This window comes from Ranitomeya imitator, chromosome 5 (assembly GCF_032444005.1).
Source record: "Ranitomeya imitator isolate aRanImi1 chromosome 5, aRanImi1.pri, whole genome shotgun sequence".
Lineage (NCBI taxonomy): Eukaryota > Metazoa > Chordata > Amphibia > Anura > Dendrobatidae > Ranitomeya > Ranitomeya imitator.
The window spans coordinates 581,006,765-581,019,987 of NC_091286.1; the positions used below are offsets into that span (position 1 = coordinate 581,006,765).

At 46.7% G+C, this 13,223-nt stretch overlaps 1 protein-coding gene across 2 annotated transcripts in view; it reads right to left on the reverse strand.

Moving 5' to 3' along the window:
- Positions 1 to 1,298: 1,298 nt before the first annotated feature.
- TFDP2 (transcription factor Dp-2) overlaps positions 1,299 to 13,223 on the reverse strand; it is a 105,005-nt gene continuing 93,080 nt past the window's right edge. For both annotated transcript variants that reach the window (XM_069727876.1, XM_069727877.1), the window contains exons 8-11: positions 9,876 to 10,027; positions 8,732 to 8,898; positions 3,104 to 3,209; positions 1,299 to 2,522 (exon numbers count right to left, since the gene is read on the reverse strand). In XM_069727876.1, coding sequence (XP_069583977.1) covers positions 2,363 to 2,522; positions 3,104 to 3,209; positions 8,732 to 8,898; positions 9,876 to 10,027 — 585 coding nt within the window. In that variant the 3' untranslated portion in view covers positions 1,299 to 2,362. The remainder of the gene's footprint in view (positions 2,523 to 3,103; positions 3,210 to 8,731; positions 8,899 to 9,875; positions 10,028 to 13,223) is intronic.

Here is a 13,223-nt window from a genome sequence, read left to right on the forward strand (position 1 = left end):
TGCTCTCGCCAGCACGAGTCCTGCTTACACAAGACGATGCACTGCTGAGAACGATCGTTAGTGCAGACCAAAAGATCATTTCACCCTACAATCGAGTGATCTCTTCATTCATTGGGTGATCGGCAGCCTGTTCAGACCAAGATCATCATCACGACGAACACTCCCAGGAATGCTCATTCACAATAGTCTTGCAGTATAAATGGACCCTTACTCTAACAAGCACTACAACTCCCTTTATCCTGAGGATATAGTCTTGAAGTAACGGCATCTAAGGCCGGTTTCACATTAGCGTTTACCTGATCTGCGGCGGGCTGCAGACTTCCTCCATGAAGCCCCGCCCTCGGCCGCACCTCCGCAGCTAGCTCCACCTACTTCTGCATGCGGCCTGCGTACCTACCTTTAACATTAGAAAAGAAAAAGCAACGAAGATCAGCTCACCTCCTCTCAGGCCCAGCGCACGGATCATGCAGTGCAGCAAGTAGTTTGAAGAAAAAGCAGAAGTCCAGCGCGGGTGATGTCCATAAAAAATACCTTTTATTCCATATTCGTTAAAAGCACATAAATCCAAAGTCCATCTTCATATCCATAGACACAAAAACGGGTGATTCATACCAGTGACAGTCACAGGCTTAAAGTGCATTAAAATCATAATGATTTTAATGCACTTTAAGCCTGTGACTGTCACTGGTATGAATCACCCGTTTTTGTGTCTATGGATATGAAGATGGACTTTGGATTTATGTGCTTTTAACGAATATGGAATAAAAGGTATTTTTTATGGACATCACCCGCGCTGGACTTCTGCTTTTTCTTACCTTTAACATTAGGTACGCAGGTCGTGCGGCTGTATGCGGATGCTGCCGCATGTGTCGTTTTGACGATGCGGCGACCAGCGGAGGACGCAGCCTGTAGCATTTTTTTTTTCCGCATCGTCAAAACGACGCATGCGGCAGCATCCGCATACAGCAGGTACGCAGGCCACATGAAGTAGGCGGAGCTAGCGGCGGAGGTGCGGCCGAGGGCGGGGCTTCACAGAGGAAGTCCGCAGCCCGCCGCAGATCAGGTAAACGCTAGTGTGAAACTAGCCTTCTACAGGGTACTTTCTAAATAAAGACATATGCAATGGAGCCCTTATTTCACGTTTCTTGGAAATGCTTCACGTAATTAACAAATCTAATAGGCACTGGGGTGTACAGATAAAGAGCACGACTGGATGACTAATGGGAGCGCCATGTAACAAACTCAAGGAGAATCCCGCGCCATCACATGCATGCTCGAGAAATACAGCAGACAGAAAAGACTCTAAAACATATATTTTTCAGAAAATAATGACACCACCAAAGTCCTATATTGAGTTAGATCATTTTCTATTGGGTAAAAGTTGAAACTGGTAGAGATGAATGACAATTATGGGCGACCATAGCGCTTGAGGATCAGGTATCGATCAGAACAGGTTTGGAACAATAAACCTATACAGGACTATACTCATTTCCTACATGTGGCAGAGACAGCCATTTTACCCTGGACCAATGTTCACTCGCCCAAATCCTGTGAAGACCGGATTAGTATGTGCGGGAAAATAGGCGGTAAGGTAAGACACATTAAATGTGCCTCCAGGACTCAGCATGAGATCATATGCAGCACTTATTACAATGGATGAAATGTCCCTTGTGATGTCACTCATTACTCAAAAAAAAAAAAAGTAAAAAAAAAAAGTTGGGGATAAATGGTCATGACATAAAACCGCAAAAAAAAAAATCTTTGTCAGCATTCTCCATCACAGTGTTCCCTTTTTCTGTATGGATGGCACTAGAAATCCTTTGTGTACAAGACAGGCTCCGTTACAGAAATGTCCTCCGATTTTCGTTACTGCAGGAATTAGAACATAGCAGCATCTTTCCCACAGATCGTTGGCAGGCATCACTTTTAGCTTAGCTGGGGCGTCACTTTTAGCTTAGCTGGGTGTTCTGTGTTGCTGAAGTGGCTTCAAGAGTAAGATAGGAATTTACAAAAGATGCATTAAATTTTCGAAGGCAGTGAAGTGTTCGCTCCGACAGTCTGCAGGTAAAGGAGCGCTCACTCTCCCGGCTCATACAGGTCCGTCAATATACCCTGTGCATAATCCTCGCAGACACAGTGTCTAAAAGTCCAACAATCAAAATGGCATTATTGGAGCAAGTGTAGTCACCTCTCAACTGGCAAGACGCCATCGTGAAATATGACAGCGTACATTGCGTTTTCTCATTTTGAAAAAAACAAAAAACTTTGTTGATCCCGATGTGATCTCCCATCGAAACTGCGTTGGAAGACTAAACTATTAATACACTCGTTCACAAACACTCAGATGTGTCGCACTTCTGTTTTATTCCAAGGAGGAAGAGTCATCTTCATCATCTTCGTCATCATCGAATGAACAGGGGGTTTCACCTCGAGATTCTGTATAGTGGGATGTTCCAGAGCTGGAGTGGTGGCTGCTGTTAGTCAATGACAGGTCAGCGTCAAAAAATAATCCAGTGTTCACACTGTAAGAACAAAACACAAAGAAGGAAAAGAATGGAGTTATCTGAAAGCCTACTATCAGGGTTTTACAGGATTAGAAAAACATGGCTGCTTTCCAGAATCTGTGCAGTTGATTGTGACTGGTATTGCAGATGCAATTTCACACGCTTTTAGCTGTGGCACAGTTTACGGAACGGGGCCATTGTTTTCTAATTCTGTACATCACCATTAAAAGTAAATCAATACATGTGTATTATGTCCCGATGATCTGGACTAGTGATGAGCGAGCGTGCTTGGATAAGGTGCTATCCGAGCACGCACGGGTCCTAATTGAGTAATTTCAGTGTGCTCGAAAAAAGTGCTTGGGTCACCGTGGCTGTATGTCTTGCTACTGTTCAACAGCCGCAACACATGTAGGGATTGACCGGTTTGTTAGACAATCCCTGTATGTGTTACAGCTGTCGAACAGCCGCGTGACATGCACCCGCAGCAACTCGAGAATTCTTTTCGAGTACGCCGAAAATATTCGATTGGGACATGAGTGTGCTCAGACAACACCTTATCCGAGCACGCTCGTTTATCGCAACTCTGGACATAACCATACCTGGAGTGTGAGTACGTAGTAGTGCCAGCAGTGTGCGCTGCGGAGGCAGTCTGAGATGTGCTGAAAGGAAGTCCTTGGTCTGCCCAAGATGTCCCGGAGGCCATGTCTACAGACAGAAAATACCAAAAATGGCCCAATTCATTAATGATCACACAAAAATGAGGTACTTCTATACCCCTAGTTCAACTAAAACCAGTATCGTAAGTTCCTATCAGACCAAGAATACACTACATGTTCTATTAACTGTCTCCTCCTCCCATAGAACGGTAGAGTTGGAAGGGACCTCCTAGATCATCTGGTCCAACCTCCTGCTCAAAGCAGGATTCACTAAATCATCCCAGACAGATGTCTGTCCATCTCTCCATCATACCCAATACACATATTCCTTATTCCACTGGCTCCCTGACATTACATCGTGCCTGGTATGTCCGCTCATCACACAAGTACTCGGGTTGTTCTCACTCATGTCACTGATGCACCCAGATGCTTTCATGGCCGGCTAATACTTGTGATTTAAGATATGATTAGCAAGACCTTAAGAATGAGGGAATGAGAACGCAATGCCATGACCCTCAGGAATGATGTGCTTACAACTGCAGTTCCTCGTTCTGGTAGGTGCCAACTTGTAGTTCCCATGTAGTTAAACTGTTATGAGAAGAGGCCGACCTTGCCCTTGTCCGAGCTACGTGCATCTGCTGATGGCAGCCATTGGATCCGGTTGGTTTCAGTGCTGCTACAATATTCGTGGCTCATCCTACCACTTCACAGAGGTGGGCTTTTGTAATGAGAGATTATACTATACATAGTGAATTGCACAGTAATAGAAGTAGTGGTAAATCCCAGGCAATGCTGATATATGACCCATATATCTGCTGTATGACAAATTCAGAGCAGTCATTAATGTCTTATCAGGGGGTCAATCCAGGTCATATATTGAAGGCTCATCAGACCATCTATAATATAACGCTGGGAGCGTCACTCTGTCCGAAGCCTCTATAGACTGCGCAGGCGCAAGCGCCGGCGCAGTCTGGGCCTCACAGAGTGACGCTCCCGGGAGATCGCGGTGTGCGTTCACACTGAACGCACACCGCGATCTCCAACAAAGAAGCAGGGACCGCCAGGAGGGTGAGTATGAGCTATATTCACCTGTCCCCGTTCCATCGCTGAGCGCCGCCATCTTCCCGGTCTTCGGCCTGTAACCTTCAGTTCAGAGGGCGTGGTGACGCACTTAATGCGCGCCGGCGCCGCCCTCTGACTGAACAGTCACAGCCAGGAGACCGGGAAGATGGCGGCACTCAGCGATGGAACGGGACAGACAGGTGAGTATAGGAAGTGCTGGGGGGCCTGAGCTGGCGGCGATACCGGCACCTGACCCCCACAGCGTGCCGGTGTCCCCGCCTGCTCAGGCCCCCCAGCACTCGGCGCCGAGCGGGTCAGAGGCAGTATGGGGACGCAGGATGGAGCAGCACATAAGGATGGGGACGCAGGATGCAGCAGCACATAAGGATGGGGACGCAGGATGGAGCAGCACATAAGGATGGGGACGCAGGATGGAGCAGCACATAAGGATGGGGAAGCAGGATGGAGGAGCACATAAGGATGGGGACGCAGGATGGAGCAGCACATAAGGATGGGGACGCAGGATGGAGCAGCACATAAGGATGGGGACGCAGGATGGAGCAGCACATAAGGATGGGGACGCAGGATGGAGCAGCACATAAGGATGGGGACGCAGGATGGAGCAGCACATAAGGATGGGGACGCAGAATGGAGCAGCACATAAGGATGGGGACGCAGGATGGAGCAGCACATAAGGATGGGGACGCAGGATGGAGCAGCACATAAGGATGGGGACGCAGGATGGGAGCAGCACATAAGGATGGGGACGCAGGATGCAGCAGCACATAAGGATGGGGACGCAGGATGGAGCAGCACATAAGGATGGGGACGCAGGATGGAGGAGCACATAAGGATGGGGACGCAGGATGGAGGAGCACATAAGGATGGGGACGCAGGATGGAGCAGCACATAAGGATGGGGACGCAGGATGGAGCAGCACATAAGGATGGGGACGCAGGATGGGGCAGCACATAAGGATGGAGACGCAGGATGGAGCAGCACATAAGGATGGGGACGCAGGATGCAGCAGCACATAAGGATGGGGACGCAGGATGGAGCAGCACATAAGGATGGGGACGCAGGATGGAGCAGCACATAAGGATGGGGACGCAGGATGGAGCAGCACATAAGGATGGGGACGCAGGATGGAGCAGCACATAAGGATGGGGACGCAGGATGGAGCAGCACATAAGGATGGGGACGCAGGATGGAGCAGCACATAAGGATGGGGACGCAGGATGGAGCAGCACATAAGGATGGGGACGCAGGATGGAGGAGCACATAAGGATGGGGACGCAGGATGGAGCAGCACATAAGGATGGGGACGCAGGATGCAGCAGCACATAAGGATGGGGACGCAGGATGCAGCAGCACATAAGGATGGGGACGCAGGATGCAGCAGCACATAAGGATGGGGACGCAGGATGGAGCAGCACATAAGGATGGGGACGCAGGATGGGAGCAGCACATAAGGATGGGGACGCAGGATGGGAGCAGCACATAACAGGATGGGGATGCAGGATGGAGCAGCACATGAAAGGATGGGGACGCAGGACGGAGCAGCACATAAGGATGGGGACGCAGGATGCAGCAGCACATAACAGGATGGGGACGCAGGATGGGAGCAGCGCATCACAGGATGGGGACGCAGGATGGGAGCAGCACATCACAGGATGGGAGCAGCGCATGACAGGATGGGGACGCAGGATGGGAGCAGCGCATGACAGGATGGGGACGCAGGATGGGAGCAGCGCATGACAGGATGGGGACGCAGGATGGAGCAGCGCATGACAGGATGGGGACGCAGGATGAAGCAGCACATGACAGAATGGAGGCGCAGGATGGAGCAGCACACGACAGGATGGGGACGCAGGATGGGAGCAGCGCATGACAGGATGGGGACGCAGGATGGGAGCAGCGCATGACAGGATGGGGACGCAGGATGGAGCAGCGCATGACAGGATGGGGGCGCAGGATGGAGCAGCGCATGACAGGATGGGGACGCAGGATGGAGCAGCACATGACAGGATGGGGACGCAGGATGGGAGCAGCGCATCACAGGATGGGAGCAGCGCATCACAGGATGGGGACGCAGGATGGGGACACAGGATGGGAGCAGCGCATCACAGGATGGGGACGCAGGATGGAGCAGCGCATGACAGGATGGGGACGCAGGATGGGAGCAGCGCATGACAGGATGGGGACGCAGGATAGAGCAGCGCATGACAGGATGGGGACGCAGGATGGAGCAGCACATACCAGGATGGAGACCATATACCAATATAAATGCTCGCTACCCGGGCGTAGAACGGGTTCAATAGCTAGTTAGATATATCCCCGCTGATGTGCGGTCGCTTACTTGCCCGCTTACACAAGCTGACAAAAATTGTATGCAGATACATGCGATACTTCTGTTCCCCTATGTTCTCGGCAGCGTATATTTAATCAGGACAATGTGCTGCCAAAAATGTTGATTTTTACACCTGCCTACATAAAGATGACCAGTCCTTTACTCAAAAAAATGTAGCTAAATACATTATAAAAATCTCTCAGTTCCCCTGATTCTGCCACTCTTTTCCATTTTGTGCTGAGTCTCGTCAATGTAGAGATATTCAAATTATGGTTTTGGTGTGCAATATGTGAAGTCTCAGATTGCAGTTCAACGGAGGGTGTGTGCTATCATCATCCCTCACTCCGAGACCACTAGACCAGCTGCTGAGCTATGATTGACAGCACCTGAGGAGGAAAAGTGAAAGAGCAAGTCCCCAGAGAAGAAACTTACAAAAAATTACACTGCAAGCAGAGATGTCACATACTGCGCTCCAAATATCATAAAATGTGAATATCTCTGCAAATGAGAAATCCAAAGTAAAACGGAAAAGTTTGACAAGATCAGGGGATTTTTTAAGGTATCCAACTCAAATTTATTTTTAGCAAAGGACAGATCCTCTTTAAAAACTGAGCAACCGCATTGCTTGGGATATTGCTGGCCAGTTTAGCTTGGCTGACAGAATGATCGTTCCTATTATTTCTTGTTCTCTGATTATTGGCTCGTCTAAATGGGCAAATTAGTGGTGTTAGGCAACTCATTTAATCAATACAAGTGCTAATTACTTATAGCTATTATTTTATACCAAATATGGACCCCACACCTTCAATATAAGAACATTGAGCATTAGATTGGTAGACATGGAGACAATCTAGACGAATGGCGAGACCTTGTCCCAGTGCTATAGCTGACAGTACGGTTACCCTGATGCTATAGGAGTTGTTACTATGCATACTAATGGAATCTGTGTATCTGGCATTGAGGACAGAGCTCTACATTAGGCACATAATACCGGATCACGCTGCCCAGTAAATGTGAATGGGATTTCCCTTCAGTGGACAGACTGTTCTGAGTGATCAACAGGAAAAGCCCTTTTCATTGAGCAGAAATGGCACCGGGGAGGAAATGAATGGCCCAGTCCCTGTTAATATGCAGGGCCTGTCTACAGCCAGCTCTGCAGACAATGCCCAAGACCAAGGAGCCCCCACCACTTAGTGGCTTTGTATGCTGCAATCATGCATCCAAACCCTGCCAGATCACTTCACTTTTTAACTCTTTCAGCATCAACAAAGTAATTTAGAGTTCCCTATCAGAGCTTTGCAAATTTGGCGCCTAAATAAGAAATTCAAGTGATATTTAAAGGGCTAGTAACCCTAGAGGCAGATTATTAAATACATGTATAAATTCTCGAAAGTGCAGATGTACGAGATAAATTCAGGATTATGGCGGCAGACATTTTTTCTGAACTTACAGTCGTTAATTTCATTGCAAAAGCACCAGCTCAGTGGCTGATAAAGGAGAACAATAGAGTACATTTAATTGCAACGCAAATCAATACTTTAGAGCTTCTTCTAAGGAGATGGGGCCTAGACAATTCACTTAATGTCCCATATTCTTTGTATCACGCCCAGGGTTGGTTTTTCCTATTTGTACCTACTAGAAGTTTCATTTTAACTGCCCGCAACAGTCTGAACAGCAGGGGTCTCCTCATGGAGACCACCGGGAAAAGGCAGAATGCAGGAGGAGGATATTAAGTGTGGAAGAATCATCAATGTTTTTGCGGCAGGTTGCAATAAAATATATAAGCTCCTGCTGCACCCGCACAGTCACACCGCGCTATGTCTTTGCAGCTTGGTACCCGAGATCTCACGGCAAAAACTGCAAACTTATAAACAACAAAAAAAAAATGTATATATATATATGCATTGAAGTAATTGGACTTCATTAAAGGTTTTTCAGCTTCTGTGATGCACTGTGTTGCTTGTGGTAGAATGGGTTAACTGAGATTCCGTCAGCGAGCTCATTCCGCTGGCCCAGTGAGCACAGGTCACATTGAAGTTTGTCATAGCAAAAAAAAAAAACCAAACAAACAGTAGAACATTTCTAATAGAGCACAATTGCAAAAATTATTCCCCACCCCCTCTAAATACAAGGCTTACCCTCGCAATAACATCACCCACCTGACACATATCCTTCCAAAGCTCTGGGTACAAAAGATTTGGCAAGTTTTAAGTTTTCTGATGTGCATTTTCCAGATTCCAAGCCAAAGGACATCCCCATCCTTTTCAGAACCTCAATGTCGTCGTGAATTTCAAAGGCGTTGTCGAAATTGAAAAGATATTCAAACCTGTGAAGAACACGCAGCCCGGGATGAAACGACAAAAATCACACAAACTAGAGACGAACGATTATGTACGAGAGTGGGAACGTATAAAAAAATAGTGATTGATACGGGGTAAATGGAAGGATAAATTGGACTATGACTGTCTTTACCAATATATATTCATTCATAAATCTGAGGGCAGATGTCATAAATACACAATTATAAAAATACACCTTTATGTGGCTAGCTTGTTATAGGACAACCTGCACCCACCACTAGGGGGAGCTCACTACACACCTTTGATTCTTTATGCTAGCTGTAAATGTTAATTAAGAGCGCCCACTAGTGGTGGAAGCACGCAGGCAAAAATATATCATTTATCAAGATAATCTAATATATAATTGCCTAGAATACTACTTCCTGCAATTTGTGCCAACTTCCTGTCCGGAGCTAATGTCCGGAGCTAATGTCCGGAGATAAGTGACGTCAACAGTGTCCAGTGTCTGATTGGTTGCCGCCTGCTGAGAGCGACCAATCAGAAACGTGCCGTACTGTGACACACTCCGCCCGCCATTTTGGTGTGATTTTTGAATTTTTACCTCACAGCAAGTTTCTACTGCGTGGAGGCGGGCCCAGTGACGTTGCTCTTCAAGCTTCTGCCGAATTTCGTCAAAAAAATGATAATACCATTTACCAAAACTATATATATTTAGTTGTGAAGTGGTTCAGGGACATTTTCACACCAATTTTGAACTTTTGTTTGGTGTTTTCTCCATATACTGCCTATTATTTTTGTTCTTTCTTACTATTATTTATTAATTGTATTATTCTTACATTTGAATAAATAAAGTATATATGGATTCTAGACTCCCGATTCTTTAGAATCGGGCTGCCATCTAGTTCATTATAAAAATAGTCAGGCCTAAATTTGGACTTAAAAATAGGAGCAGACCAGCTCGTAGTGGAGCCCATACTGAGGATTAACACTTCTTTGTACTCACTTGTCACTAGAAATGCTGCAATCTATGACCGTCTTCTTGCTTGTGTTCACAATGATGAATGGCAGCTTGATGGTGGAGTTTAGAGCGGGAGGAGTTTGATTCAGTTGTTCGTTTTGCCGGTTTCTTTGTACGAGGTGCTTGAAGGCGATTTGCTATGGGAAGGAAGGTAAGAAGAGAAAATCATCAGATAAGCTCATCTTCTAGATAGAACAGTGGCAGGGACATGTTTGCCCGGGGGTACAGTATAACACATTACAGGGGCTGTCCAGTGTACTTTATTTCATAGGCTTCTTGTACATAAAGATAACAATTCCATCTGTCCTTACCTCCTGCCGTTCCATCTTTGCAGCTGCTTCTAGACTTTGTTGAAATGGTTTTAGTGAGGACATCACGTCAACATAATATGACCGCTGCAGCCAATCACTGGGCTTAACGATGACGCCTATAGAGCAAAACCAAACCTATGATCTCAGTGATTGGCTAAAGAGGTCACTTGATGTCGTTAAGACATCATCACTGCGGCGATATCAACAAAAACTGGAAGTAGCAGTGCAGAGCCGGCACTGGAGCGGCAGGGGGAAAGAACAGGAGCCAATGGAGTAAATATTTAAGCTGACAACCTCATGGCGGTCTTGTCTGTCCAGGGAGCTGCGGTATATTCAGCGTTCTACTCTTATTACAGGTTTAGAAGCAATGAATCTTATCACAGGTGGAAGGAAGCTATCAGCAGGGATGTGGAGTCGGAAGTCAGGAAAACTGAACAGTCGTAGTCAGAGTTGGAGTCGTAGTCAGAGGTTTGGCTTACCGACTCCACAGCCCTGGCTATAAGGCATAGGAAAGCTCTGTGAGCAAGAAAATGATGGTGTCACCTATAGGAGGGCAGCTGCTCTGTAAGTCTGTGTCCAACCCTTTAATGGACCTTACAACATGACTAGGGAGATCAACCAAGCCATACTCCAAGTAACGACGCCCATTTCGGGGTACTGCTGCTGCTCATCAGTGAAGAACTGGGATTGACTGGTTAAAAGCATTGTTATTCTCTTTATTTTCCCTGCCATAGAGGCGGCATCACATTCACTCAGCCAAACCCTGCTGTACATTGATGAGGGGTCGGTAACCTAAAAATGGGTCAGCAGATGGGCGCCTGGTATGACGAATATCCCTAGTCATGTTACAAGGCTTGCCAATGGGTCGGACATTTACATGCCCCGGAGATACCCCCAACAGGTGGCCCCTCTAAGATCATTTCCTTCTGGACAGGGACAATTTTCATGGTTTCCCCATGTAGTACCCATAAGATCCCATTCTCTGCAGGGCTCTAAAGAAAACCAGTCCGCCCTCCCCTCACACTTCCCACTTGTAGAGGGATAATGAATGATGTGCTGGTACTATAGGTCTGTCATCGGGAAAACACTAATCAAGGGGAGAAACATGTGATGCCCCCTTGTAGCTTTTCCATATAATTACAGACCGCGCAGAAGTCATTAATATTATATTACAGACCAGACATGTTCCTTCATATATGGTAGGACACAGGAGTGTCCTGCATTTGTAATGGATGTACACAGCCCAAATAAACAGTGTAAAAAAAAAATGACTAAAAAAACTACTAAACGGAGGACAGGATGCCCATGAGAGATTCTGGCATCTGATGGGACCTAACAAATACTTCCATTGTCACAGGCCCCTGCAGCAGGAATTGTACGGGTGGCCCTGTGACCAGCGGCTCACATGATGCCCGCCTAAATTAACAATCACACACAGGACCCTTAGTCTCTAAATATGGCACCAAGGGAGAGGAATCTTTCTGTATTCAATGGAAAATGGGAACAGAATGAGCAGATGAGGAGAATACGATAGATGGATGCTTCCGGAAAGCGAGTGCACAACGTCACAACGCACACGGCTCCGGGCCTGAGGTAGAAGAACGATCGCGTCTGTAGGGCTCGCAATCGGGCCATTATACGTCTCTGCTCGGTGGCAGGCCAAACATGCATTAAGAAATGTGATGTGAGTGATTAGATAAGAGAAGTCGTCTAAGGTATTTGGTGGTAAAGCGCTTAGATTAGGACCGTGGAAAACATACGCTGAAGATCCTGCATTTTATGGTGACAGATCTACCGGCCTATAGTTAGTTATACTTTAATGGCAGTTTCAATTATTTCCGAAATCACAAACTACGCAAAAGAAAACTACAACTAAAGATTTCATTTAAAAGATTGAACATTATTATATTCCTCTAGGGTGGATAAAAGTCCTGAGGAAATGAATAGATATCTGAAAGAGGTTGACTTACCCAGACTAGGTAGAGAGGAAAGGGAGTGGATGGATAGACCGCTTGGGGAGGAAGAATTGAAGGCGGCTTTGGCGAATATGGCGGGGGGCAAGGCTCCGGGGACGGACGGTATCCCAGTAGAGGTTTATAAAATTCTTAATGCAGAGTTAATGCCCAAATTGGAGCGAGTGTTCTCTGAGTCGTTGGAGAGGGGAGTGCTGCCCCCATCAATGAGAGAGGCCATCGTGGTGGTTATTCCTAAAGCTGATAAAGATCCTCAACAGCCGGAGTCGTATAGACCAATTTCACTTCTAACGGCTGACATAAAGATTTTGGCGAAGGCCCTGGCGAACAGGCTGACCCAAGTGATCGATAAATTGATTCACCCAGACCAGTCTGGCTTTATGCCCAATAAATCCACGGCAATTAACTTGAGAAGGCTATTTTTAAATATGCAAATTCCTGCAGACAATGCCGGAAAAAGAGTTGTGGTGTCTTTAGATGCCCACAAGGCCTTTGATTGTGTGGAGTGGAGTTACTTGTGGTCGGTACTGGATCGCCTGGGGTTTGGTCCAAAATTCATCTCCTGGGTTAAGTTGCTGTACTCGTTCCCAATGGCAAAAATTAGAGTTAATAATAATTTGTCAGAGAGTTTCCCGCTGTTTAGGGGTACCAGACAGGGGTGTCCGCTGTCCCCGTTGCTCTTCGCTCTGGCCGTGGAGCCGTTAGCGGCTAAAATAAGAGGTGCTCAGGAGGTTAGAGGTTACATCTATGGTAGGAGGGAAGACAAAATTGCATTATATGCTGACGATATTTTGTTGTTCCTGGAGGATTCTGAAAGGTCCCTGTGCAATGCGGTTGCTTTGATTGAGGAGTTTGGTCGGTTTTCGGGTCTCACAATAAACTGGGATAAGTCTTGTATGTTGTTGATTGAGGGGGACAGTATGGGCAGTGGAGAGAGGGCGATAACCACAAAATTAAAGATTGTTCAAAAATTCAAATATTTGGGTATTCAGATTGCTCTTCCTCTAACTACCTTTGAGGAACTGAATTTAAGTCCATTAATGCAGAAA